Source organism: Hyperolius riggenbachi, chromosome 4 (genome assembly GCF_040937935.1).
Source record: "Hyperolius riggenbachi isolate aHypRig1 chromosome 4, aHypRig1.pri, whole genome shotgun sequence".
In the NCBI taxonomy this organism is placed as follows: Eukaryota; Metazoa; Chordata; class Amphibia; order Anura; family Hyperoliidae; genus Hyperolius; species Hyperolius riggenbachi.
This window is the reverse complement of record NC_090649.1, coordinates 402,728,733-402,755,176: the sequence shown is the minus strand read 5'-3', so window position 1 is coordinate 402,755,176 and position 26,444 is coordinate 402,728,733. Positions and strand designations below refer to the sequence as shown.

Below are 26,444 nucleotides of genomic sequence, written 5' to 3'. Positions count from 1 at the left end.
CGTCAGTAGTGCGTGTGTACGCACTGTCGGTGGACTGATAAGACTGTTTCTGAACAATCTGCTGAGCGGATCGCTCAGAAACAGCCTTATCAGTCCGCCGACAGCGCGTACACATGCGTTACTGTCGCCTGAAAGTCCACCCAGCGGGAGGGTCTGACGGGACCGTCGTTAGCGGCCGTAGTGCGTGTGTACGCACCTTAAGGCTCGGTCCATACAGCCAGGAAGGTTATTACCCTTAAGTTTTATTACAGTACAATACATATGACTGAACTCACACTACTGCTAATTTTTTAGCAACCTTCGCAGTTCCCCCCACAGGGGTCCTCAGGAATTCCTGCAGTATTCTAGCCTAAAAAAGGGGTTTTTGAAAAGTAAGGTGGCTATACACTTCTTGATTTTCCCCGTCGATACCTGGAAGATTCAATTACCGTGATTAATTCTGCCAGACAACTATGCCCAACATGGACACCCGATCATAAATTATCTATCCTACCGGACGGAAAATCTCACTCAAATGAGGGCCGGCCTGGAGTGGCAGTCAATCGACGGCACAAAGTGCATCGAGCCACTGCGGATCGATAGATGTTCAGTAGAGTTCATGTTGAAACCTATTGAAAATCTATTTGTCGAGTGTAGAAGGATTTTATCCCCTTCTGATCAGATTATGATCTGAGAGGGATCAATCTTTTTGGCCGCATCAACGGCCATGGATGGGTACCTTTAAACAGAACTCTTTTGTTTAGCATAAGTATGACAAGGAAACAAAGTATTAGGCATTGTCATTTCCAGGACTCAACCCTCAACATGTACTTTATGTGTTTGGCCAGTTGCTACTCTAAGGAGAGAAGTTCATATATTGTATTTTCCAGATATATGAGCTGGTGCTGAGCCTTTCACTGCAAGCTCTGAAAGTTTTGCTGACTATACACTGGCAAACTGATCTACCACAGGTCTGTCCGACCAAAGGAAATTACCAACAGTAAAGTCAAAGTGTAGTGAAGACAGGTGTGGCATTTCACAGCAAAAACCAAACATTTATTCTGTCAAAGTAGAAGAGGACATCATCAGTGTGGAACCCCATTGGTTTCAATAGACGTAAACAGATTTGTATTGGTCTTCTGGCTACAGACACTCAGAAACATACATGCGACCACTAACCTTGTATGCAAACATAACATCCTTCGCAGACATTGTGGGAAAGATAAGTACAGTCTTATGATTTCTCGGTTTATAAAACTCACATTTTACAAGAAAAAAAAAGTTCATGCAATCATTAACTGCATATTTTTCTGCACTTAATATAGGATTTATAATAGGACATATCCCTAAAGTTGTTATTGCTTTTTTTTTTTTAAATGAACAGTTTGTTATAATGGGTTGCTGAAAGCAAAATCTGGGCAAAGGGCGAGTGCTTGAGAAGGAGCGCCCCAAAACTTCTATGCAGAACTTCAGATTATCAAATTTAATAAATATAAAAGAAACAAAAAAATAAAGCAAAAAAACAAAAAGTTTATGTAGCCATTAGCAAGGTTTTATACACCTTGCAAAATATGTACATACACACAAGTACTTCGGTGCATAACCATAAACATATTAGGTGCATCACCAAAATGTATGCATATCACAGGAAAAAGTTGCTCCATCAATACTTGTTCAAAGATTTTGCCGCCTGTCCAGAATGTGCTTCTGTTTTGACCACAAAGTTTATAAGCTCCATAAGTCCATAACAAATAAAAACACCTGGGCCACTGCAAAGGTTCCTGGAAATCAGGCCGATCACTTGACTGGAATGAACTCTTTACTGCAATATTACTTAATGGAAATTACCTACCATCTTTCACATGGTGAATGACAAGAATGGGCAAAACTGAGCAACATCTCCCATGATGCTCAGCTTGCCTTCAGAGTACAAAATAGTGCATAGTGTCTCAAACATCTGAAGATCTGCACACAAGACAACAATCCAAAAGGAGGTTTTAAAAATTTCACACGGAAGGCGTAGTCTTCATACCGACTTTGCTGTAAATTTATCTCGTCGTAGAACAGATTTTCTGTCAAAAGTAAGAATGAAGGAAGGTCTTTTTATGATTGGATAGTATTATCACACCATACACAAATTATTCGCATAACTCTTCAACACTGAAGTAGCCTACACCATTTCCGGTGTTGAGGTGAAGCAATTCACAGTTCATTGAAGAGGAGTGATCTATACAGAATCACTCAATCTTGGACATTTCATATTTGGTCATCATAATCTCCTGCATTAAAAAAATAAAAACATTAGTTTGTATCTTTAGCAAGATGTAAATATGGCTTTAAATTGTTTGCTAGCCTCACTTACCTCATCAGAGTCCAATAATACTGGAAGCGCTCTAAATAAAGAGCAAAAACATATGCGATTAGAGTCAACATATTTCCTCAATATGATATCGTCAAGGTGCACTATATTAATTAATTATTTTCTGCTCTTGATGTTAATTTGTCTAGTTCTATCATTCAATAGAGTGAAATACCATTTTTTTGTTTGCTTTTAAAATGGAAGAAAAATTAGGTTGCCCTGTAACACACTAGACCCTAAAATTTGACTGGTCCAAACTGTAGTTAGTCAGCTACAACAATCAATAGTAGTGGACACTGAACTCTTTACTCCGAATGGGTCAATAGCAGAGCTCAGGAAAATAAAAAGATTTATACATACCTGGGGCTTCCTCCAGCCCCATCCGCTCAGATCGCTCCCCGCACTTCTGAGGACGGAGGCGTGGGAGCGATCTGAGCGGATGGGGCTGGAGGAAGCCCCAGGTATGTATAAATCTTTTTATTTTCCTGAGCTCTGCTTTTGACCCATTCGGAGTAAAGAGTTCAGTGTCCACTACTATTGATTCTTGTGTCTGGTTGAAGTTTCTATGGAAAACGCATCCGCTCTCAGGATAAATCATGCAAGTTGGGACTTTGTGTTTGCATTTTGATCACAATCCGATTGACAGTGTGTGCAGATCCTATGAACATAAGACCTGTTTACTGTACGTTTTTGCATTCCGCAGGCCGTTTAGCCTGGCAGTGTGAACCGAGCTGAACAACAATTAAGTGTATCTATAGAAGAAAGGCAATTTACACAGATATATATGTATGAATAGAACATGCAGAACTGTGAAACAGGAGGAGAGACAAAGTCACTGTCTACTTTTATAGATTTGAATCTCTCCCCATCTAGTGGTCAGAAATGATACTGTGCCTGTTCACAATATTCCTCTATTCACATTATTATTATTATTTATTGTATTTATAAAGCGCCAACATATTACGCAGCGCTGGACATTAATTTGTTACAGACAATATTTAGGGGTGACAAACAGCAACAGTCACTGGATGGAGCATGGAGATTAGGCAAGTTAGGTTCACTCAAATGCATAGCATGGATACACAGTAATGGAGGTGCATGATCAGGTAGGACACAAAAGGAGGAGGACCCTGCCCAAAGGCTTACAATCTAGAGGGAGAAGTAGGGACACGAGAGGTAGGGGACCAGAGTTCAGCTGTGGGTTTAGAGCAATTGTGAGGGGTGGTAGGCCAGAGTGAAAAGGTGAGTTTTGAGGGCCTTCTTCAAGGAGTTGAAGGAGGGGGCTGCCCTAATAGATGGAGGTAGGGAGTTCCATAGTGTTGGTGCGGCTTTTGAGAAGTCTTGGAGGCGTGCATGGGACTGGGTGATGCGGGGGACGGTCAGGCGAAGTTCATTGGAGGAGCGGAGCGAGCGGCTTAGTGTGTATCTCTGAGTAAGATCAGAAATGTAGGTTGGACAGGTTTTGTGGATGGATTTGTAGGTCAGACACAATATCTTGAATCTGATTCTGGACTGGATAAGAAGCCAGTGGAGGGATTCACGGAGGGGAGCCGCCCTGGTGGAGTGATGGGAGGAGTGGATAATTCTGGCTGCTGCATTCATGATGGACTGCAGTGGGGCTATTTGGGTCATAGGGAGACCAGACAGAAGGGCATTGCAGTAGTCGAGGCGGGAAATTATGAGGGCATGGATGAGGAGTTTGGTGGTGGCAGAGGTCAGGAAAGGGCGAATCTTACAGATGTTACGAAGGTGGAAGTTGCAGGACTTTGTGAGGTTTTGGATGTGGGGAGTGAAGGAGAGTGCGGAGTCCAGGGTGACACCCAGACAGCGGGCTTGAGAGGTAGGGCGAATGGTAGTGTGGTTAACAGTGACCTGCACATCTGGGAGGTCCAGGGATGACCGGGGTGGGAAGATCATAAATTCCGTTTTGTCTAGATTTAGTTTCAGGAACCTAGCGGACATCCAGGAGGAGATGGCAGATAGGCAGGAGGAGACCTTGTCCATGGTAGTGGTGGATATGTCAGGGGTGTGGAGGTAGATTTGGGTGTCATCTGCATACAGATGATAGTTAAAACTCATGGAGGAGATAACCGTGCCAATGGAGGATGTGTATAGGGAGAACAGTAGGGGGCCAAGGACCGAGCTTTGGGGGACTCCCACTGAGAAGTGGTTGGGGGTGGACGAGGACTCATTGAAGGAGGTCGTGAAGGAGCGGTTGGAGAGGTAGGATGAAAGCCAGGTCAGGGCGAGATCGTGAATGCCCATGGATTGGAAGGACTGGAGGAGTAGGGGATGATCTACTGTATCAAAAGCTGCTGAAAGGTCAAGGAGGAGGAGGATGGAGTATTTATCTTCAGCTTTAGCTAAGGCAAGGTCATTGACCACTTTGGTGAGAGCCGTTTCGGTTGAGTGGGCAGGCCGAAATCCAGATTGCAGTGGGTCTAGTAGTGAGTTGGCATTGAGGTACTAGGTCAGGCGTTTGTGAACCAGGCGCTCAAGGAGTTTTGAGGCGAAGGGGAGGAGGGAGATCGGGCGGTAGTTGGAGGGTAGCGAGGGGTCGAGGGAGGGTTTTTTGAGCAGGGGCAGTACTGTGACCTGCTTGAAGTCTGATGGGAAGGTGCCTGTGGATAGGGAGAGGTTAAACGGGGTAGTGAGGACTGGGGCCAGATCCGTGAAGTGAGGCTGAAGTAGATCAGAAGGGATAGGGTCAAGGGGGGAGCTAGTGGTATGGGTAGTCTGCAGTAGGTGGTTGACTTCCTCAATGGTAGTAGGAGTGAAGGAGGTGAGGGGAGGATAGGGTGGAGGAGGAGTTTATAAATACAGTAAATACAGGTGACTGTAGATTGTACCACAACACATGTACACTTGTGCTGCAATGAGCTATACCGCTCACCCCATTCATTACCATGTGTGGGGAAGAGGACAAAAATGCGGCACACCATGCAGACCTGTACCAGTTTTGTGGCTGCTATGCACAGATCTGAAACAATTCTCCTTGAGTAGATTTTGATTTGGTGGGGTGTACCGTATCACACATGGCTTAAATGGGCCCACAGAAAACATAGTGAAGAGATGTGCTGTAGGATTACATCCCTGTTCAATTTTTATTTTAAAGGACAACTGTAACGAGAGGGATAAGGAGGCTGCCATATTTATTTCTACTTAGCTGCATAAGCGTCTGAATCACACCAGGAACAAGCATGCAAATAATCCTGTCAGATCTGACAATAATGTCAGAAACACCCGATATGCTGCATGTTTGATCAGGGTCTATAGCTAAACGTATTAGATGCAGATGATCAGCAGGATAGCCAGGCAACTGGTATTGTTTAAAAGGAAATAAATACGGCAGCCTCTATATCCCTTCAGTTGTCCTATATCCTCGCTTTGGTTGTCCTTTAAATTATGCCAGTTCCCTAACCGTCATGGTAATATTTTGGCTTTTAAAAGTTGACAACAGTATGTTCCATATTTGTAACACTTCGGGTTTCATTTAAATGTGAATATTGTTGCAACAAAATGTTTAGTCAGGAGCAACCCTTTACAGTAGGGGATACTAAAAGAAAAAGAATGAGTATAATAAAATGTGTTTTTGCGCTAAATAATAATATGTGTGTATTTTGCATTTCACCTTATGGTTTCATAAAAAGATCTTTTTGTAGCAAACATGCACATAAGCACATAATTGTCAATAGGAAAAGAAGTATATAATTACACGTCAGCAAAGGAGGATGGGATATTTTCTTCCACCCACTTCAAGTCTTCATCCTAACAAGACAGACATATTTGTCAATTCCCCCATTAGTACATACAATATACACCTATACTGTGCTCTGTACACTGTTTATGCAAAGTATTACTTGCTCATAAGTTTACATATCGTGTCAGAGCACGCAAGATGTCAGTATACTTTAAAGCGGACCTGAACTCAGAACTTCCTCTGTACTCTAAAAGATACACAACAGTATAACAACATTTCTTTGTTACCTCTGACACAAATCATGCAATAAATCTGTAGTGTCAACTTCCTGCTTTCATGGAAGCAGACATTTTTAACATCACGTGTTTACAAATTAGCTGCTCTGCTGTGGCAGAGGAGATCCTGAGCTGATGCAGCAGAGAGATCAAATTAAGGTGGTGATTAGTCACAGATGAGGGGGGAATAGACAGGCTAAAATCTGTAAATGCATACAGGGTGCATTTATCTATGTTTTTCTTCTGTCTTGTTCAAGAGTTCAGGTCCACTTTAAAGAAAATAATGACTGATGAGGTTAAACACATTACATTTACACTTAGTAAAATCCAGATTAAAGATTACCTCCTGTATAAATGACAGAGCCTGTCATGCCAGACTTGGTCTTAATACTGTAGTATCAGGGGGTTAATTACTTAACAGATCCGCTGTAATTTGGACATAGGTAATGCTCCGGCCCAGCCACAGGAATGCAGTTGTGGCCATGTTTCTGAAGTCTGCCAAAGCACTTCAGAAAACTCTGCATGCGCTAGCATGGCTTATTGATGGCTGCCGAGCTGCGGGCGGGTGCAACAACGCAAATAACCCACCCCAGTCAGAGCCACAGCACAAATTGCAGAAAACGCTTCACAGCAGTATTTCTGAGGGGGGGTAAGTAATTAAACCAGAGACCCACCCTGTCCTCCAGCATTAAAGCAGACCCTGCCATGAAAGGCTGTCTTTTATACATCAAATACTCTTTACACTAAAAAGCATGACCAAATATCACAGCCATTAACCCCCCCCCCCCCCCCCCCAAGCATCAATGATTGAATACAGTCTTGTGATAGTTGAGGGTAAGGCCCCAATTTCTCTGGTGGTAGAAAAGCAGTTTCCATTTTTTTTCTAGTAACATACCCCGTTCATCTTGCCATCAGTTTTCTCTAAGTTAAATATGTAGCTCACCCCCACCCCTTTCCCTAAAGAACATCAAAGATCCAACTTTTTTTCAAAATATATCATATATGTTTGTGACTATAAAGTTACATTTTGTTCTCATAACTCCAAAAAGGACTTTGTTCCAGATGTTTTGTGGCTTTTCTAGTTCTGTGTGTTCTGTTGCTATGGAGAGGGAAGGAGGAAAGACAGTGCAGCTTCCTGTGAGCAGGTTATGGAGAACAATGCTCTTGGGTCAACTGGATTCAAGCAATGCATCAGGAAGGCTGTAGACATGCTGAATTTTCAGTGAAGAAAGCTTACATGGGGTGAGTACTGTGAAAAAATATGAAATGGGCATCTTGTCTGCCTGTTATACCTCCCTGCTTCCTATGTTGCCTTTCAGAAAATCCAACGCTACCTAAAATAATCTAATTCTGACCGGTGTATTTACCTATTTGGTATGATTTCATAGCAGAGATATGGGGATTCAATTGATATAAAATTCATTTAATAAAATCATTACAGTCTCTACTTACTGTGTTAGCAGCTGCAGGCTTAGCTGTTCCATTAGGCTCAGCCTTAGTCCCTCTTAACTTCATACCTTCTGCTGCAAAGGGCACAAGATGAAAATACATTACACTGCTGCACATAGAACTATCAATCTGTCAGATGAGATGTTCTATACTGCATGAGACATTACCCAAGTGTTCTGTTACAAGGAATTCCTCTACTTCATCATCAGAATCATCCATAAGAGGAGTGAATGCATACCTAGAAATACAAACAGTCATGAAGGAAATGGATGCCAGACTGCTCAATTACAAAAAAAAAAAGAAGTTTACAATAGTAAAAATGTAAAAAAAGGTCATCATAAAAATCTCTCCCTGTGGTCAGGATAACGTCTCACATTTCCTTCTGGGGGAGATTAAATTGATGAGATCTTGCTATTATGGGAGGGACCAAAAGATCTATTTGTGAGTTTTGTCGAGGCCCTCAATGCCAACAAGATTGGAATGCATTTCACGTATGAGATCAACCCCAGTAGGACTGCCTTTTTGGATCTGGAGATAATGAAGGGGGAGGATGGCTGTTTGAACACAAAAATATTCCGAAAATCAACGGCAACTAATTCCTTTCTGCACTGGCAGAGTGCGCATCCAAGGTCTTAAAAGACGGGCATCCCGGTGGGGCAGTTCCTCAGGGCGAGGAGAAACTGCTCCACTGAGGAAAATTTTGAAGAAGAAAGCATGCTCCTAAGAGAAAGGTTCCAACAAAGGGGCTTTCCAGGAGATACAGTTGAGAAAGCATATATGAGAGCTAAAAACAGTAAATGTGAAGAGACTCTGGGACCTAGACAGAAACAAACAAACAAACAAACCAAAAGACATTGAGACTAGTAGGTTCATTTTCAAAACAGTCGCATCCAGGGGCGCCTCTGGCCTTTTTGTCACTCCCCCATCCAAAATCGCTTAACATGCCGCCACCATGTCAATGATATAAATATAAAATATTAAAAAATATAACATGCCGACCGCAGAGCTTGTTCAGATACCATGTTTGCACAAATAAGTTTGACATATTTTCCCAAAAACAACAATGGACTGTGTCAGGTCCCCCACTGATCAAATGCAGATACCATATCCCCCACGATCAAATGCAAATACCACGTCACCTGCGGACCAAATGCAGATACCATGTCCCCCACAGATCAGATGCAGATACCATGCCCCCCACAGATCAGATGCAGATACCATGCCCCCCACAGATCAGATGCAGATACCATGCCCCCCACAGATCAGATGCAGATACCATGCCCCCCACAGATCAGATGCAGATACTATGTCCCCCACAGATCAGATGCAGATACCATGTCCCCAACAGATCAGATGCAGATACGATAACATGTCCCCCACAGATCAGATGCAGATACCATGTCCCCCACAGATCAGATGCAGATACCATGTTCCCCACAGATCAGATGCAGATACCATGTCCCCCACAGATCAGATGCAGATTCCATGTCCCCCACAGATCAGATGCAGATTCAATGTCCCTCACAGATCAGATGCAGATACCATGTCCCCCACAGATCAGATGCAGATACCATGTCCCCCACAAATCAGATGCAGATACCATGTCCCCCACAGATCAGATGCAGATACCATGTCCCCCACAGATCAGATGCAGATTCCATGTCCCCCACAGATCAGATGCAGATTCCATGTCCCCCACAGATCAGATGCAGATTCCATGTCCCCCACAGATCAGATGCAGATTCCATGTCCCCCACAGATCAGATGCAGATTCCATGTCCCCCACAGATCAGATGCAGATTCCATGTCCCCCACAGATCAGGTGCAGATACCATGTCCCCCACAGATCAAATGCAGATACCATGTCCTCCACAGATCAGATGCAGATACCATGTCCCCCACAGATCAGATGCAGATACCATGTCCCCCACAGATCAGATGCAGATACCATGTTCCCTATACTGTAGATCAGATGCAGATTCCATGTCCCCCACAGATCAAATGCAGATACCATGTCCTCCACAGATCAGATGCAGATACCATGTCCTCCACAGATCAGATGCAGATACCATGTTCCCTATACTGTAGATCAGATGCAGATTCCATGTCCCCCACAGATCAAATGCAGATACCATGTCCTCCACAGATCAGATGCAGATACCATGTCCTCCACAGATAAGATGCAGATACCATGTCCCCCACAGATCAGATGCAGATACCATGTCCTCCACAGATCAGATGCAGATACCATGTCCCCCACAGATCAAATGCAGATACCATGTCCCCCACAGATCAGATGCAGATACCATGTCCCCCACAGATCAGATGCAGATACCATGTCCCCCACAGATCAGATGCAGATACCATGTCCCCCACAGATCAGATGCAGATACCATGTCCTCCACAGATCAGATGCAGATACCATGTCCTCCACAGATCAGATGCAGATACCATGTTCCCTATAGATCAGATGCAGATACCATGTCCCCCACAGATCATATGCAGATACCATGTCCCCCACAGATCAAATGCAGATACCATGTCCCCCACAGATCAGATGCAGACCTGCCCAGCAAAATGTTCTCTTTCAATACATAGAATAATGTCCCAACACCTAGCACCCAGCCCCACATGTAAAAGCACCCAGCCCCACACGTACCACCACCTAGCACTCAGCCGCACACATACCACCACCTAGCATCCAGCCGCACACGTACCACCACCTAGCACCCAGTTGCACACGTACCACCACCTAGCACCCAGTTGCACACGTACCACCACCTAGCACCCAGTTGCACACGTACCACCACCTAGCACCCAGTCGCACACGTACCACCACCTAGCACCCAGTCGCACACGTACCACCACCTAGCACCCAGTCGCACACGTACCACCACCTAGCACCCAGCCGCACACGTACCACCACCTAGCACCCAGCCGCACACGTACCACCACCTAGCACCCAGCCGCACACGTACCACCACCTAGCACCCAGCCGCACACGTACCACCACCTAGCACCCAGCCGCACACGTACCACCACCTAGCACCCAGCCGCACACGTACCACCACCTAGCACCCACCTGCACAAGTACCACCACCTAGCACACAGCCCCACACGTACCACCACCTAGCACTCAGCCGCACACATACCACAACCTAGCACTCAGCTGCACATGTACCACTAACTAGCACTCAACCGCACACGTACCACCAACTAGCACTCAGCCGCACACGTACCACCATCTAGCACTCAGCCGCACACGTACTACCACCTAGCACCCACCCGCACACGTACCACCACCTAGCACCCAGTCGCACACGTACCACCACCTAGCACCCAGCAGCACACGTACCACCACCTAGCACCCAGTCGCACACGTACCACCACCTAGCACCCAGCCGCACACGTACCACCACCTAGCACCCAACCGCAGACGCACCACCACCTAGCAAGTACCACCACCACCAGCTAGAATTGTAGCGTACCTCCCAACTTTTAAAAAGCCGCACACTATGATCCAGCTGCACAGCAACGCTGGCTGCATTGATTGTAGGGGTTTCCCCCAACTGAGTGACCCTCTAGCGCTGCGTCCACCCAGATTCTGTGTCCAGGCACTGGGGACAGATTTCCCTCCATGTTCCCCAAGCTAAGCCTCTGCTTCTGGCCAGCGGGGAGGGGGCGGAGTTAAAAGCACAACAGGATTGCAGCTCTGCTCCACACTGGTCCTGTGTTGGGGAAGGAGTGGCCATAGAGGAGGAGCAGAGCACAAGTGCTTTGTTTCTATTGGCCCTGGTGATGGGATTCGGCAGGGGGCGTGTAAGTGATCGTAACAGCGATGCAGCTGCTACAGCCAGCATGGAAAGGAAGGTGCGTGCGATTTACAGGCGCACTAAAGAGTCCAGCAGCTACACTACAGGGTGCAGCGGCGTCGCCCTTGGAAACCAATGCGCCCCAGGCAGTTGCTTGTACTGCCTGTCCTGTCAGGCGCCCCTGGTCGCATCAGTTATATCAGATCATGGAAAAATACTGGCCAGTCCTACATCAGGACAAAGATTTGACAAAACATATCACTGTGAGACCCGCAATTATGTACCGACGTACAGAAAATCTTAAGGATGTTCTAGTACATACACTAGAAGAAAAGAGGAAAATTCACACCTCAACTGGCTGCCACCCAAACCGATGGGGTCGTTCAAGTGCGGTCACTGCAAAGCATGCCCCTATATGCCAAGAATAAAAAGCTTTAGGGCCAAATCTGTAAACCGCAACTTCACAGTCAGGGCTTTCTTCAAGTGCAATACTAAAGGGCTTGTCTATGTAGCCAGTTGTGAGTGTGATCTTCTATATGTGGGTAAGACCACAAGTGCCTTGAAAGACAAAGTACTGGAACATGTAGGAGACAAAGCACAGAGGGATACTCCTATAGCAAGGCATATGAATGCCTAACATAGTCAGGACCCTCTAGCCATTTCCTTTTGGGGTCCCCAACAATGGAAGACGGGAACTGGGGGGGGGGGGGTGATCTGGACAAGAAATTATTGCAATTGGAGGTGGCCTGGATTTTCCGTATGGACACAATGGCAACTAAAGGCCTGAATGAAGACTTCTCCATCAAATGTTTCTTATAAACCCCTAACAATTGATCTCTAATCCTATACCTGATATACCTTTTTTCCTCTCAGAGAGTGTTCTGTTGATATAAGCATTTGACGGTTTGCAAGGTCTGTCTGTTCTCCCTGATGACTGTGGTTCCCTTTACCAATTTTTTTTCTCCTCCCCCCTCCCTCACCATATCCCCAGTGATTCACCCTTTTCTCTTCGCACAAGCATAATAGGTGCAATTTAAATATAGGCCCACAGGGGCCATGTATTACATGTATACAGAGTGATCTCTCTGAAGATCTATTGCTATAAGACTAAGCTGAGAGGTCTCTCTCCCCCCCAGCTCCATGTAGTCTCCACACCTAGATATGATATGCACGGCCATCACACATCAAAATGTCTGTAATCCTACACTATGAGACGTTGATTTGCCAACAAGTTTTTTGAAAAAACGGCTCATGGAACTGTGCGTGTATGGGTGATATACATGTAATTGCAAAATACATGCAACGTTATCGTTGCACCAGTTATGTGTAATGTTGACACGCATGGAATTGCAAAGTAGATGCGACCTTATCGTCCCATTATTTCACATCATAAATAGCTGGCATCCATTTTGTACCACGTATAATGTGGACAAAGATTGTACACGCACCCCCTCTATGTGTTTACAACATGTCTGTCACTGCAGAAAGTTAAGTGACAGGCGTGGGGGGTTACTATAGTAACTGGAGCCCACAGTTTACGGCGAATAGTGCTGCCCTGCATCTGGTTGCTAGGCGCGCGACGCGGAAGTGGCATCACAGGAAGTCATGTGACGTCCCGAGGGGCGGCATTGGATAACGCTGAACTCGGAATACAAGCGTTATGGGGACATATTGTGTGGGGGCTGAACTAACTACTAAGGAATACAGGTAATGAGCATGAACATGTGGGTGTGTTTGGAGAGGGGGGGGGGGGGGGGGGAAGAGTCGTTTTCCTGTGCTATTTAAACTGACCAGCCAGCCATTGATGCAGCTCTGACTTGGGCTGTATGCTGGGGAAATCTTTGTCGGTTGGTGGGGCTTTTTTGATGTAATGTAAATAACCTTTGTGCACTATATATACTCCGGACGACGCCCCGCCTGAGGGGTGAAACGATTGTTGAGTGGCACCTGATATGTTATGCACTTATGTCTACACAATTCACCTCTCGGAATACATTTGTTAGTACCCAGCTGCCTTCTGTGAAGGCAATTAAACACCTTGTCTGACCCCTATGGGGTTATACAGCACTGCTTAGTAGTGGCCAAACTGCCCGCACAATATATGCATCAAGTGTGCGTGCGATCAGATCTGTCTGTATATGCCATGCAAGCATAGGTGTTTAACATATGTAAATATTGTATATTATTTGCAACTAAGAAGAGACACTCCACCATTTCAGAGGCTTAAAATAGGTGATATATGTGAGATAGCTACACTCCACTCAAAAACAGTGTGTGTGTGTGTGTGTGTGTGTGTGTGTGTGTGTGTGTGTGTCTGTGTGTGTGTGTGTGTGTGTGTGTGTGTGTGTGTGTGTGTGTGTGTGTGTGTGTCTGTGTGTGTGTGTGTGTGTGTCTGTGTGTGTGTGTCTGTGTGTGTGTGTGTGTGTCTGTGTGTGTGTGTCTGTCTGTGTGTGTGTGTCTGTGTGTGTGTGTCTGTGTGTGTGTGTGTGTCTGTGTGTGTGTGTGTGTGTGTGTGTCTGTGTCTGTGTGTGTCTGTGTCTGTGTGTGTCTGTGTCTGTGTGTGTGTGTGATATTGATTGTTTACCAGTACAATTTTTCGGTAGTGAAATACCAGTTTGTGGCAAGCAATATCAGACCATTTTAAATTAATCCTAATCAGGTACAAGACCCCAGTAGATGATACGCAGTACTACAGCACCCACTTCAGCAAGTTCTGCACTATATACAAGCTGCAGTATGTACGGACATTTTTTAGAATTGAAACAATTCGGTCAAATCAAGGTCAAGCTTATACTGTATTGACATGAATTGACCCCCCCATCTTATAAGTAGGCGATATATACACAGCCTGCAAACATCTGAAAATTCAACAGCAAGATTACAGGGAGCCCTTATGGAAATGTTCACATTGGGAAACACTACACAAAGATGCATTTACATTTATACTGGAACTGCAGCCTATCATTTAATGTAGTTTTAGAAAGAGAAGAACAGTTTAAATACTGCTGTAACTATTCTGGGTCCTTTTACAGTGATTCTGTTTTGTTCCATCACAAGAAGCAAAAGCATCAGCATCACATCCCAACATGATGCAATGAGATTTCTATGTATTAGAACAAAGAGGATACAGGCAATCTCCAGCTGGATAGGTTACCTGGAGGTAAAAGCAGTACAACAAAACTCTAAAACAAGACCTCAGGGCTATCTGTAATACAAGCCAATCCGGAACCTTGTGTCCAACAGCCGCCAATGGGCCTGCAGTCACCCAGTGCTCAAAGGAAACACAAACCAGTGACCATCACCACATCAAATGAATGAAGGATGAACTCAGTACTTTTTAATCCTGTAAAAACACTTTTTAATAGGACAAGGCATACAGTACTTACATCGTGGGCCCCTATGACAAAAGTCCAATGGATGTATAAATGCATGTAAAGTACTCAAAACGGTAGTGTGGTGTCCAGTCTCCAATCCTATACCACCAGTTTGTGTTTCCTCTGAGCACTGGGTGACAGCAGGTGTGCTGGATCGACTTGTATTACAGCTAGCACTAAGGTAACTGTAAGCGTGCTGTGCATTTACCAGACAACATGCACATTTACAGTGGGAGTGAAGCATATTTTTATTGCACTGTATGTTTCACTGTGTGATCACACTGCTCATCTACTGTAATGTGCGCAATGGGACTTTTCGCCACTGATGCTCAATGTGCATGGTTAGGAAGGTATCTTAGAAAAAGTCTTTTTCAGTTCCTGTCCAGGAGACAATCCAGGCTCTTCTTGGTAACCCTGTCTTGAGCGCATTTTCATTACATGCTAACGGAGAATAAAATGGCTATCAACAGATGCCCCAGAGGAATGTGCTCTTCAATTTGTCAAGACTATACGCTGCAGGCTCCTTCATGCTTTATGTGATGCAGTGTGGCACATTTGCGCTTAGGGTATGCAACAAGGAAAAACATACAATGCATAGAAAGCAGTGTGAGGTCCCCACTAATGAGCTGTAGTGCACGGCATTTACTCACTTTGAACAAGGTGTAAAAGGAGAAAACAAAGCATTTGGCTCACAGCAGAGAAAATTAAGAGAAATGTCCTCAACTGCAAACAAAGATGCTATGAAAAAATACCCAGCACAGGTTCCAACCCTTCATCAATGTTTGCAACCTAAGGGACAGATACAGTAGCTTCAGTTTTATTTTGACACTCCCATGAGGTCTGATCTTCAAAGAAATAGCTTGTACCTTTGGTTGTTCGCAGATGGCCTCCATAAAAACATGATGACCAGTAAGATCACAGAAAACAGGAACCTCCAGAAGGCATCGTCCACCCAGAGCTCCATCCAGTCCTGTTACACACGCAGGGAGAGAACGTGCTTTAGAAAACCAGGTTCAGCAAAAACATGTTTCAAAGTCTCTTATATTGTACAAACACAATCAGGACTGAAGAAGAAACGTCTTTGATCTGCATTAGTGTCAGCTCATACGTGCAGATCAGTGTACATGTAGTTAAAGGGACCCTGAACGGACAATGAAAAAGGAAATTTGAACTTACCTGGGGCTTCCTCCAGCCCCCCGTAGCCCACGAGGTCTCCTAGCATCTTCTGAGTCCCTTCCACAGTCCTGCTGGTGGCTCCGTTAATCCGGTGACTTCTGCTGAAGTCACACGTGCATGCACTTGTCGCGTTATCACGACGGTTGCCGTAAGTGCCCTGCGTGGTTCTCTAAAAACTGAACCATGCATGCGCGCAGGGCGCTTACGACGACCGGCGTGGTGACGCACCTGGTGTACGCATGCTGGATTAATGAAGTCACCAGTAGGATCCTGGAAGGGACCCAGAAGGTGCCAGGAGACCTCACGGGCCAAGGGGGGGGGGGGGCGGCTGGAGGAAGTCCTAGGTAAATTCAGATTTCCTTTGTTGTTGTCTGCTTGGGTCCCTTTAAGATATTATCAGACTGCTCTGGAGTGTATATGTTAGGATGCCAACATTGTAATTATAAAGGAAAAAACATAACAAAAACTCCACCAATTAGTAATGTGTCATACTCACAGACTGACATTTTGCCATCTTGAACTTTTTAGTTGTCCATGCCATAAATATTACAGAGGCTGCATGAGAGAAAAGAAAAAAATATATGTATTCGATCACAATCACTATGGTAGATGGAAGCTATAACCAGGTCTCCAAAAACTCACCTAGTATAGCAAAAATTAATGTATTGGTAAAATGTCGGTATAGCGAGTATTTCACCAAATTTTTTCTTAACTTTAACGTCTTCATTGTTTGAGCCAAGCTGACAAATATGTAAGATAAGGCTAAGGAAAATGTCATCGCTTATTTATGTAATGAATTTATACAGAGATTGTAAAAGCATTCAGTGCAGACTTTCTAACTACGGAACTTCTAAAACCATGAGCAAACTCCGATTCCATATGTATAGAGGTCAGTTTTCTGTTTTGTTGTTCTCGGTTTTATTATCAATCTGTTTTTTATAAAACATCATCCTATTACTACTGTTATAAGTCCTGTGTGGGGAATCAGGCATTTTATCCTACGTTATTTTCTTATACTAAACCCAAATAAAGGTCTTTGAAACTAACTACAGTAATGGATTTCTGGCTGATAAGCTGATCTTTAAAGGGACTCCGAGCACCTCTCATGGGTATGCCTAGAGACTTCGACCATTACGGCAAAGTACTTAAAGCAGTAGGATCAGCCATACTATTCCAGGGGGAAAAAAACACATATATAAGTAGATAAATACTTGATCTACTTGCATAACACATGTATTGTACTGTCCACGTTTTGATTTCAGTGAATGTTATATAGTAAATGACGAGAATTCTGTTCCTGGTGGGGGCCATGTCTTTTGCCCACAGTTAAGGCTAACTCGTGATGTCATTTCTGCCCTTTACTTTTTTTCTTGTCTCCTCCAATCACTGAGTCACCTCAGCCTTGCTTGTAAACACAAGTGAGTATACGGATTAGGTTTCAGATAAGCAGCAGGCAGGGAAATAAAGGAAAGGAGGAATACATTATAGATAAAAAGAACCCCCAGCATGCAATTCTTTGGCACCGACTACTAAAGAGCCAGTGCTCCTAAGGTATATGATAACTCCAAATCATAACAGCAGAAAACGTTTTGAAAGTTTTGAATGCAGGATTAGCATCTTTATCACGTAATACATTCAGACCAGTTGCTGTTGAAATTTGATTTTTATGGTGACGATACCGCTTTAAAGAGGAACGGTCGTGAAAATCTTAAAAACACATAAGAAGTACATTTCTTCCAGAGTAAAATAAGCCATAAATGACTTTTCCCCCATGGTGCTATCACTTACAGTAGGTAGTAGAAATCTGACATTACCGACAGGTTTTGGGTTAGTCCATCTCTTCATGGGGGATTCTCAGCAGGGACTTTACTTTTTATAAAGACATTCCCTGAAAAAGATTTATACAAGATGCTGGCCAGCCTCCCTGCTCACCGCACACTTTTTTGGCAGCTGGATGGATCAACTGCCATTCACTAAGTACTTTTAAAAATAAAGAAAACCCTAAGAACCACCTATGAGAGGATGGGCTAGTCCAAAATCTGTCGGTAATGTCAAGATTTCTACTACTTACTGCAAGTGTCAGCCACATAGGAGAAAAGTTATTTATGGCTAATTTTACTCTGGAAGACACGTACTTATTTGTATGTGTTTACATGTATTTTAAATGTTAAGATTTTTTTGCGACAGAGGTCCTTCAAAGATACATACCTTTCTGTAGCTTGTGCTCTCATCTTTCATTTGTCTGAATCGCCGTTCTACACCAAATAGCTTCAGTTCGATTTCAATTTAAAAATCGCGGCTGCCATCTTGGCTATGTTATACCCTCCGGGTCACCCCTGTCTTCTCTGCTTTCTTATCTTGTTTGCACCCGAGGCGGATGAGTTAGCACCATAGCTGTATTTGCTAGTCTGAAAAAAAAAATGAAGCAGGTCTGGACTTTTCGTTCCATTTTTCGAGCTCCATTTTGAATAAGTGGAACTTCCTGCGTTGCTCGGCGCTGCAGAAACTGCACCGGATGCGTACATTTTCTTTAAAGACAGAGGCTCACCATGACAACTGGGCAGCTCCCATTTTTCTTTTTTCAATAAAGTTAGCAATGGCAGCATTTATAATCTGTCAGTACATAGCGCCCCCCCCCCCCCCCCCCCCCTTCACGAGATCACACACCTGTAGTTGGTGCATTCTGCAGTGGCATGCAGCCCAGCTGAATTGCGGACTCCATGGCGGCAGAACGGAGGGGACCGGACCAACACAGAGGAAGCAAACAGACTACAGGAGGCTGGAGGAAGCCCCAGCAAGTATAAATCCATGTGCTAGGTTTGTCTCAGCCAGGCATTTCTGGATTTACTGAAGCTGCGTTCTTGCTGTCAATGTATGCAATTAACAGCAGTATCACAGACTAATTCACTGATCCTTCAGTAATCCTCACTATGGTGTTCTAAGACCCAGGCAAGAGCTGAAAATGTTTGCCACCAAATGGCAAGATACATCCAGCCAGAGTTTGCTGGATTACTTAGTAAACTAGTAGTATTACTTTAGAAAATCAACCCCATTGTGCAATGCAAACTTGTAGTATCTTCCCAGTGAAGCACCACTTTTAGGTCTGCAGATCAGTCTGCCACACACAGAGATGGTACATGACTTCTGCCTAGCCCTAGACTACTGCACAGTGGCCTGACAGACGTGTAGTTCAGCTGTTTACAGAAAAAGGGCGCTAATTTGTGTTTAAAATGCATCTAGAAGTGCATTCAATTTTAGCAGTTTTTTTTTCTCCAAACACAGTCTGTGCCTTTTTCCACTACACAGCTGAATCGCAAATCGTTACAGTTGCTACTTTATCATAGAAATCATGAGAAGTAATTTCCACTATAGTGATTCAATTTGTAAATTGCAAATCGCAATCCCTCTCTGGAGCGATTTTAAGAGGGATAATGCAAGTGAAAAATCGCAATCGCATATCAAAATTAATGAAAAATCACAATCGCTGACGTTTGTGATTGCGATTGCTAGTGTTCTATTCTGCTGCATTTGGAGATCATGCCTGATTGCTCTGAAATCTTCTGAATTTTTTCCCCAAAATGCAATTGCTGCTTTTATAATAAATGTAAAAATGGCTGCCAGCATGTATACAGAATATACAGCATTATACCGTGACTAAGGGACGGAGCAAGGATCAATGGCTTTTGTACCCATGTTTTGTCTACAGGATGGGACCAGTTACCACAACTAATGGCTACTAGTAGTGTGTGCTTGCCACATGCCTTTCAGTGTGGAACATAAAAGCTGCTAGCAGGTAACGCATACACAAATGCCCTCACAGCAACTGGAGAAACAGTTACATTGCATGATCTAGTGAGCCGATATCCCTGCTCTACCGTGGGATTAAATAGATTTACCCAAATGTATGCTTGTCAGAAAATGTTCTTAAAATATATTGCTTTGTACATAGTCATAAAGATGTTAAAGCTGCTTTTTCATTCTTAGAGGGGGACTGTCATTTGCATTCCATTTATATTACTGTAGTCTTCTAGGTAGAACTTCAATGCATTTATATTCAACAATTGGCAGAGCACATGGAAATATTTCTATTAGTCTGACCAAGAGGTAAAATAAATTAGAATCGTCTACAATTTAGTGAAGCCAGCAAATCTATTAAGGTTTCAGAATGCAAGAGAACTTTGGGTCATCTGGAAGCTACCCAAAGCACTCATAAGACAATATAAAAATCATTGCAGATCGTATTCATACTTGATAGAAGGTAAAGATCTGCGGAGTAAAAGGTAGAGTAGAACTTCTCCCATCGATCTACCATGCTAGTCACTCGAATGTTACTAAGCAACAAGGACTATTCACTATGAAGATACTGTATACTTCATTCCTATGGAAAGAAATAATCATACAATAGGTTACATTCATTTTCCTTCAAGAAACCTTTTGCTAATACTTTTTCTTTCACTGTAAAGGATATCCACCAGCATAATGCTGAGTCCAGAAGGGCTAGTGGGATACTGGCCAGCAAGTCCAAGTCAGATTCCTTTGTCTGCAATGAAAATAAATACAAGTAAATTGGTTGGACAGATTACAAAATTGTATGCAAGGTTGTGGGTCGGTACAAAAATCATCCAACTCCTCAGTTTATGAAACCACCGGCTCAGACTACAGGTACCCAAAATTGCTCTGACTCCGACTCCTCGACTCCGACTCCTTAGTCTAATTTTTACAAAGGCTATGGATTTGGTTCGAAAATCATCGGACTCAGACTCCTCAGTTTATTGAAACCAGGACTCCAGGTAGCCAAAATTGCTCAGACTCCTCAACCCCGACTCCATAGCTCTGGTTTTATGGACAGCTGCTTTGTGGCTACCCACCACTAGCACAAGAGTTAAAGCAGACCTGAACTCAAAACGTCCTATCTGCTCTAAAGGATACGCAACAGATACGCAAGATACGCAACAGCATTATAAACATTTCGTTGTTACAGCTGATACAAATCCTGCAATAAATCTGCACTGTATCTATTTCCTGCTTTCATGGAAGCATATATTATATATATATATATATATATATATATATATATATATATATATATATATATATATATATATATATATATATATATATATATATATATATATATATTTTGTTAAAATCCTGTGCTTTCAAATGAGCTTATCTGCTTTTCTGCCACGGCAGTCAGCTGACGCTGGGAGAAATAAAATTACAACTTGTGATTAGACACAAATGAGGGGGAATTAAACAGGCTAAACTCTCTAAATACATACAGGGTGCATTTCTCTACGTTTTCCTTCTGTCCTGTGCAAGAGTCACTTCCTCCAGCCGATATGTCCCTCGTCGCAGCTCTGCTTCCAGCCGCCAGCCCGGTGTCCCCGCCGGTGCAGACACCTGCATGAGTGCCGCTGTCAATCACTCACATGTGGGCTGGAGTGTTCTGCCCATGTAGAGTGACCCGCAGCAGGGCTGGCGCTACCATAAAGGCAAAGGGGGCAACTGCCCCGGGACCCAACCTCTGCTGAGGCCCCCGCAGCGCCGACTTCGCTATATTCTGCCTGCTCCACGGCTCGCACTTCTACCCGGGGCCCTGCAAGTAAAATAGCAGCCATAATTAGCTATTAGTCCCGGTGGGTGAGCGGACGGGCAGCGGCTGCACTCAGAGACATGTTCTCTCCCTCCCACTCTATGACCCGGCACCTCATCTGTAAACATGTGCCTGGTCAGAGTGGGAGGGAGACAGCGTGTCTCTGAGTGCAGCTGCTGCCCGTCAACTCACCCGCCGGGACTAATAGCTAATTATGGCTGCTATTTTACTTGCAGGGCCCCGGGGAGCAGAGTGGTAATGATGGGGGCCCAACGATACAGTTTGCCCTAAAGCCACTTAAACCGGCCCTGACCCGCAGTACTGTAGTAGTGCAACTACTACTACGGTAAAGAACATCACCATAGTACCAGTTGCAATATTAGAGTACTGTGGCACACGCCACTAGTGTATCTCACAGTACTTATGCACAGAAAAAATATACAGTAATACTGCCATGCACGGTAATGTTACCACTATTTCAGGAATCAACCCCATGATGATCTCCTCATGGGGTTGAATGACATGGGTATAGATAGGCCAAATCCTACTTAAAAGATTAGTATTATTTTAAGGTTTAATAAACCACCTAATCTGTGAAGAGAAGTTGCAGTGGCAGCCGACACAAAATTAGAAGGAAAAAGACTTGTACGTTTACACTGCTGTTTACAATTTAGTCCTTAAATTGAAAATAAGAATGTGACATTTTAGAAAAGCTCAATTTAGCATTAGGCCCGGTTCACATTAGCGTTCCCTGTCCGGATCCGCCTGATTGGATCCGGACCGTATACTGTAAAAACGGAATGTACGTTCCGCATAGCAATGCAAAGGCAATGCGGAGGTTCACACGCGTTCGTTCCGTACAGTACGGAGCCGGACCGGATCCGGACTCCGGACACTTTTCCAACATGCGCTATTTTTTGGTCCGGCTCATCCGGCCCACGCACCCGGACCGGAGCCTGACTGCACCATCCGGATATAGAAAACCAATGGGAAACGGAAGCACAGAACACACTGGAGACAACACCGGACGTTCTATCCCACGTCCTATGCGTATTTATAGCGGCCATTTTGGATGGGGACACATGGGCCCAGCATATCTGGAGTGGATCAGCAGTGACACACGTGCTGGAGCGGTTTCAGCAGTATGTCGGGAGGTGGAGGTGAGGCCTACAGCGGAGGACCTGATTCTACAGGTGCACCAGGTGCACCTTCTGCAGACCCCAACAAATTTTAAGGTATTTTATGTTTTGTTTTGTTTTTTTCCCCCCACGGATCCGGATGGCAGCCTGAAGCAGTCCTGATGCAAACGGACCGGATCCGTATCGGAACCGTACGGTTCCAATCCGGATCAGGTCCTGATACGATCCAGATCCGGTCCGTTTGCATGCCAAAACGCAAAGGTGAACGGGGCCTTACACATGCAATTAATCATCTCATAGTTCATGTTTGCTTTAAATACCAGTGGGGAATGCGTAACGCGTAAGTAGTTACGCGTCCGCCAGCCGCTCATAGACCTCAGAATGGTGGGTGGGAGTTGCATTTGAGGCCACACGACCTCCTCCAATCAGAAACTGACATGATAGTTCCCCATCAGGTCTGTCTGGACCTGAGCAAATGTGATTGGTCAGCTTCTGATTTCCTGGAGTATATAAAGAGGTAATATTGTGCATGTAATTTCAAGTGCAACATGGCTTGAGAAAGGAGACACCCTCCGAAATGTCACCATGTACATTGTACTATAAAATTAAATAAAAAGAGAATATAATAATACTCGATGGCGCCGGCATCCTAATTCCACAAATTAGCAGTACAAATACAACATTCTAATTTGTGTTGCCAAGCAGTTAAATCTAGGTGGAATTTTTGTATCATGCGGAATGCATCCCTATGATGAGTGTATGTGTGGTGTTACAAACACGAGTTTAGCATAGGAAACATTAAATACATCTGCAGCATGTGCAATACCTTACCCCAACAACTCGCATTACACCTTCTACTGTGGCAAATATTAGATAGAGAACACCCATTCCAACCACACGATGCATCACTGCTCCTAAGCGCGGTCTGATCAACAAAAACACACATTGCATTTTAGCACACATAATGCAGGGCTAAACAGTACATTTATTAGAACATGCTGCAATAACAGACAGCAAACATACAGTTTAACACAAACAATTTTAAAGAAAACCCGAGGTGGGTTTGAAGAATGTTATCTGCATACAGAGGCTGGATCTGCCTATACAGCCCAGCCTCTGTTGCTATCCTAAACCCCCCTAAGGTCCCCCTGCACTCTGCAATCCCTCATAAATCACAGCCACGCTGCTGACAAACAGCTTGTCAGAGCTGGCTGTGTTTATCTCTATAGTGTCAGTCTGCTGCTCTCCCCGCCTCCTGCAGAACTCCGGTCCCCGCCTGCATCCCTTCCCTCCCTGCTGATTGGAGGGACGGGGGCAGGGACCAGAGCTATGCAGGAGGCGGGGGAGCAGCCAAGACTGACACTACAGATGTAAACACAGCCTCACAGCACGGCTGTGATTTATGGGGGATTGCAGAGTGCAGGGGGACCTTAGGGGGGTTTAGGATAGCAACAGAGGCTGGGCTGAATAGGCAGATCCAGCCTCTGTATGCAGATAACATTCTTTAAACACACCTCGGGTTCTCTTTAAGCAAAAATGAAGGCACTGGAGAACATTATGGCAAGGTTCACACTATTTAAAATTCACGTGTGAATTTGCAAAAAATGTGTTTTCTGCAGATGTAATGTATGTCAATGGCATTGTGATTCGTTTGCAATTGTATGTGAATTTGCATGTGCGAATTTGCTGCATTTAAAATTTGGACAGCAGGCCTTTATGTGCAATGTGGGATTCGTGTCTCAATGCAAGCCAATAACCATGCAGAAAATTGGTACTTTGCACACACAAATAAAAAATAATAAATTATCACATGTGATTTGCAAGTCAGATGTAGTTTCCTGTAAACCACCGTAGCGGTCTTGGTATTCATGCAGAAATTGTATTATACATTTTTTTGCATACAAATGCACTTAGAATTTTCAAATCCGCATATGAAAGTTCTCACAAAAAAAAACAAAAAGCAAATGTGATCAAATTGAGCAAATTGGGAAAAATAGCATGCTTATTCCAGAATGATATGTGTGAACTCCCCCTACAAGCAAGGTAATAGCTCTGTGCTTGCGCAGAGGTTATGCTTACTGGAAACACAAGGGACATCCAGGAGGTGGACTGCTCTACATATTTCTACACTGTGGCCATCTGCACTCATATTGCTTGCACGCCAGGACACTTGGTCACTGCGTAGAGGCATAGAGGCTGACGGCAATGTTCAAATTTTGTATATGGAGGCAGCCATTCCATAGTGAGCTCCCAATTGCAATCACCCTCAGGTCTGGAACCCAATAGGAGCGCTTTTCTGAGTGCTTTGTGATTTGAAAAGCTCTTGCTAATGTAATGGTATGGGTGTGATCCCACTTGAGCGATGCGATTTTATAAAAATCCCTCATAGCAATGCATTAGCAAGAGCTTTTTCAAAACCATTAGCGCTTGGAAAAGGCTTCTCGTGGGTTTGAGCCCTAAAGAGAAAGTTTTGTGTTAGACTACTATATATATATATATATATACTCGCACATAAGCCGAGGTACCCACTTTTCTCTCAGAAACCAGGAAAAATTGATTGACCCATCTATAAGCCCCCTTCCTAGTAACCAGATGTGCCCCAAGGAAGATTAAGCTGTGTTTCAAGACACCACTAGATGGCATGTAGAATATAAGACACAGCAATTGCCACACAGGAAGAATCCCAGATCACTGCACCGCTGACACGTTGCTATCACGCTCTGCTCCACAAGCCAGGGAACAGGAGTAGTCTTGAGCAGCACATTCTGCACACCATCTTGCAGGGGATGGGGGGCAACGACACAGCAGGGAACCAATTGGCAAGAGCATGATCACTAGTGCACAATCCTAACACTCCTCTGCCAGTAACAAAACCTGCTCCACTATCTGTTCTGCTCCTTTGACTTGCATATAAGCCGAGGGGGTCACTTTTCGGCACATTTTTTGTGCTGAAAAATTAGGCTTATACGCCTAATATATAAGTATATAAGGTAAATACATTTCAAAAGACGGGTTTGCCTCTCTGAAGGAGTGCCCACTAAAAACACTGGATGCTCAACACCACAAGGTGCCAGGCTATTAAACCATAAAACTGGTTCATGTAATGCATGCCTATTACTTTACAAAATAATAAAGCACATCACACCCATGTGAAGCATACAATAGGTGTAGCTGGGTTTATAGACAGTAAAGTTCAGCATTTCCTTCTTCCTACTAGTTCACTGCAATAGGCACAGAACGGAGTTAAAGTCAAAAGAAAAAAAGGGTGAGATGGCTTACCTCAATAACGACAAATTTATATAAATAAATATAATTAATTTTTAATAAGCTTATTAAAACTATTTATATATGTGAATTTGTAATTATTGGAGGTTAACCACCTCCGCCCCTTTTCTCTTGTTTTTATCTCAGTATTATACACTCCTGTGAGGTCAAAGTTGGGTCAACACATGGCTGATGTCCCATGCCAGGACCTTACTGCCGTTTTTCAAGAGTGCGACCATCACTACCCTCTCTGTGTACCAGAGTGGAGTTGGGTTTGCTGATCTCCACCTGCTTCCAGTGGTTGGCTGCTCCTTATATTCA

At 44.1% G+C, this 26,444-nt stretch overlaps 1 protein-coding gene across 5 annotated transcripts in view; it reads right to left on the bottom strand.

The window, feature by feature from the left end:
• LOC137504197 (transmembrane protein 87A-like) overlaps positions 1–26,444 on the bottom strand; it is a 234,116-nt gene that overhangs the window by 166,678 nt on the left and 40,994 nt on the right. For 2 of the 5 annotated variants that reach the window (XM_068232289.1, XM_068232290.1), the window contains 10 exons: positions 23,691–23,784; positions 20,593–20,664; positions 16,767–16,875; positions 16,621–16,679; positions 15,815–15,918; positions 7,930–8,000; positions 7,766–7,836; positions 6,054–6,106; positions 2,342–2,372; positions 133–2,258 (listed from right to left, as the gene is read on the bottom strand). In XM_068232289.1, coding sequence (XP_068088390.1) covers positions 2,217–2,258; positions 2,342–2,372; positions 6,054–6,106; positions 7,766–7,836; positions 7,930–8,000; positions 15,815–15,918; positions 16,621–16,679; positions 16,767–16,875; positions 20,593–20,664; positions 23,691–23,784 — 706 coding nt within the window. In that variant the 3' untranslated portion in view covers positions 133–2,216. Of the gene's footprint in view, positions 1–132; positions 2,259–2,341; positions 2,373–6,053; positions 6,107–7,765; positions 7,837–7,929; positions 8,001–15,814; positions 15,919–16,620; positions 16,680–16,766; positions 16,876–20,592; positions 20,665–23,690; positions 23,785–26,444 lie in introns of those variants that run through there. The other 3 variants (XR_011019443.1, XM_068232292.1, XM_068232293.1) reach the window with 2 other exon arrangements.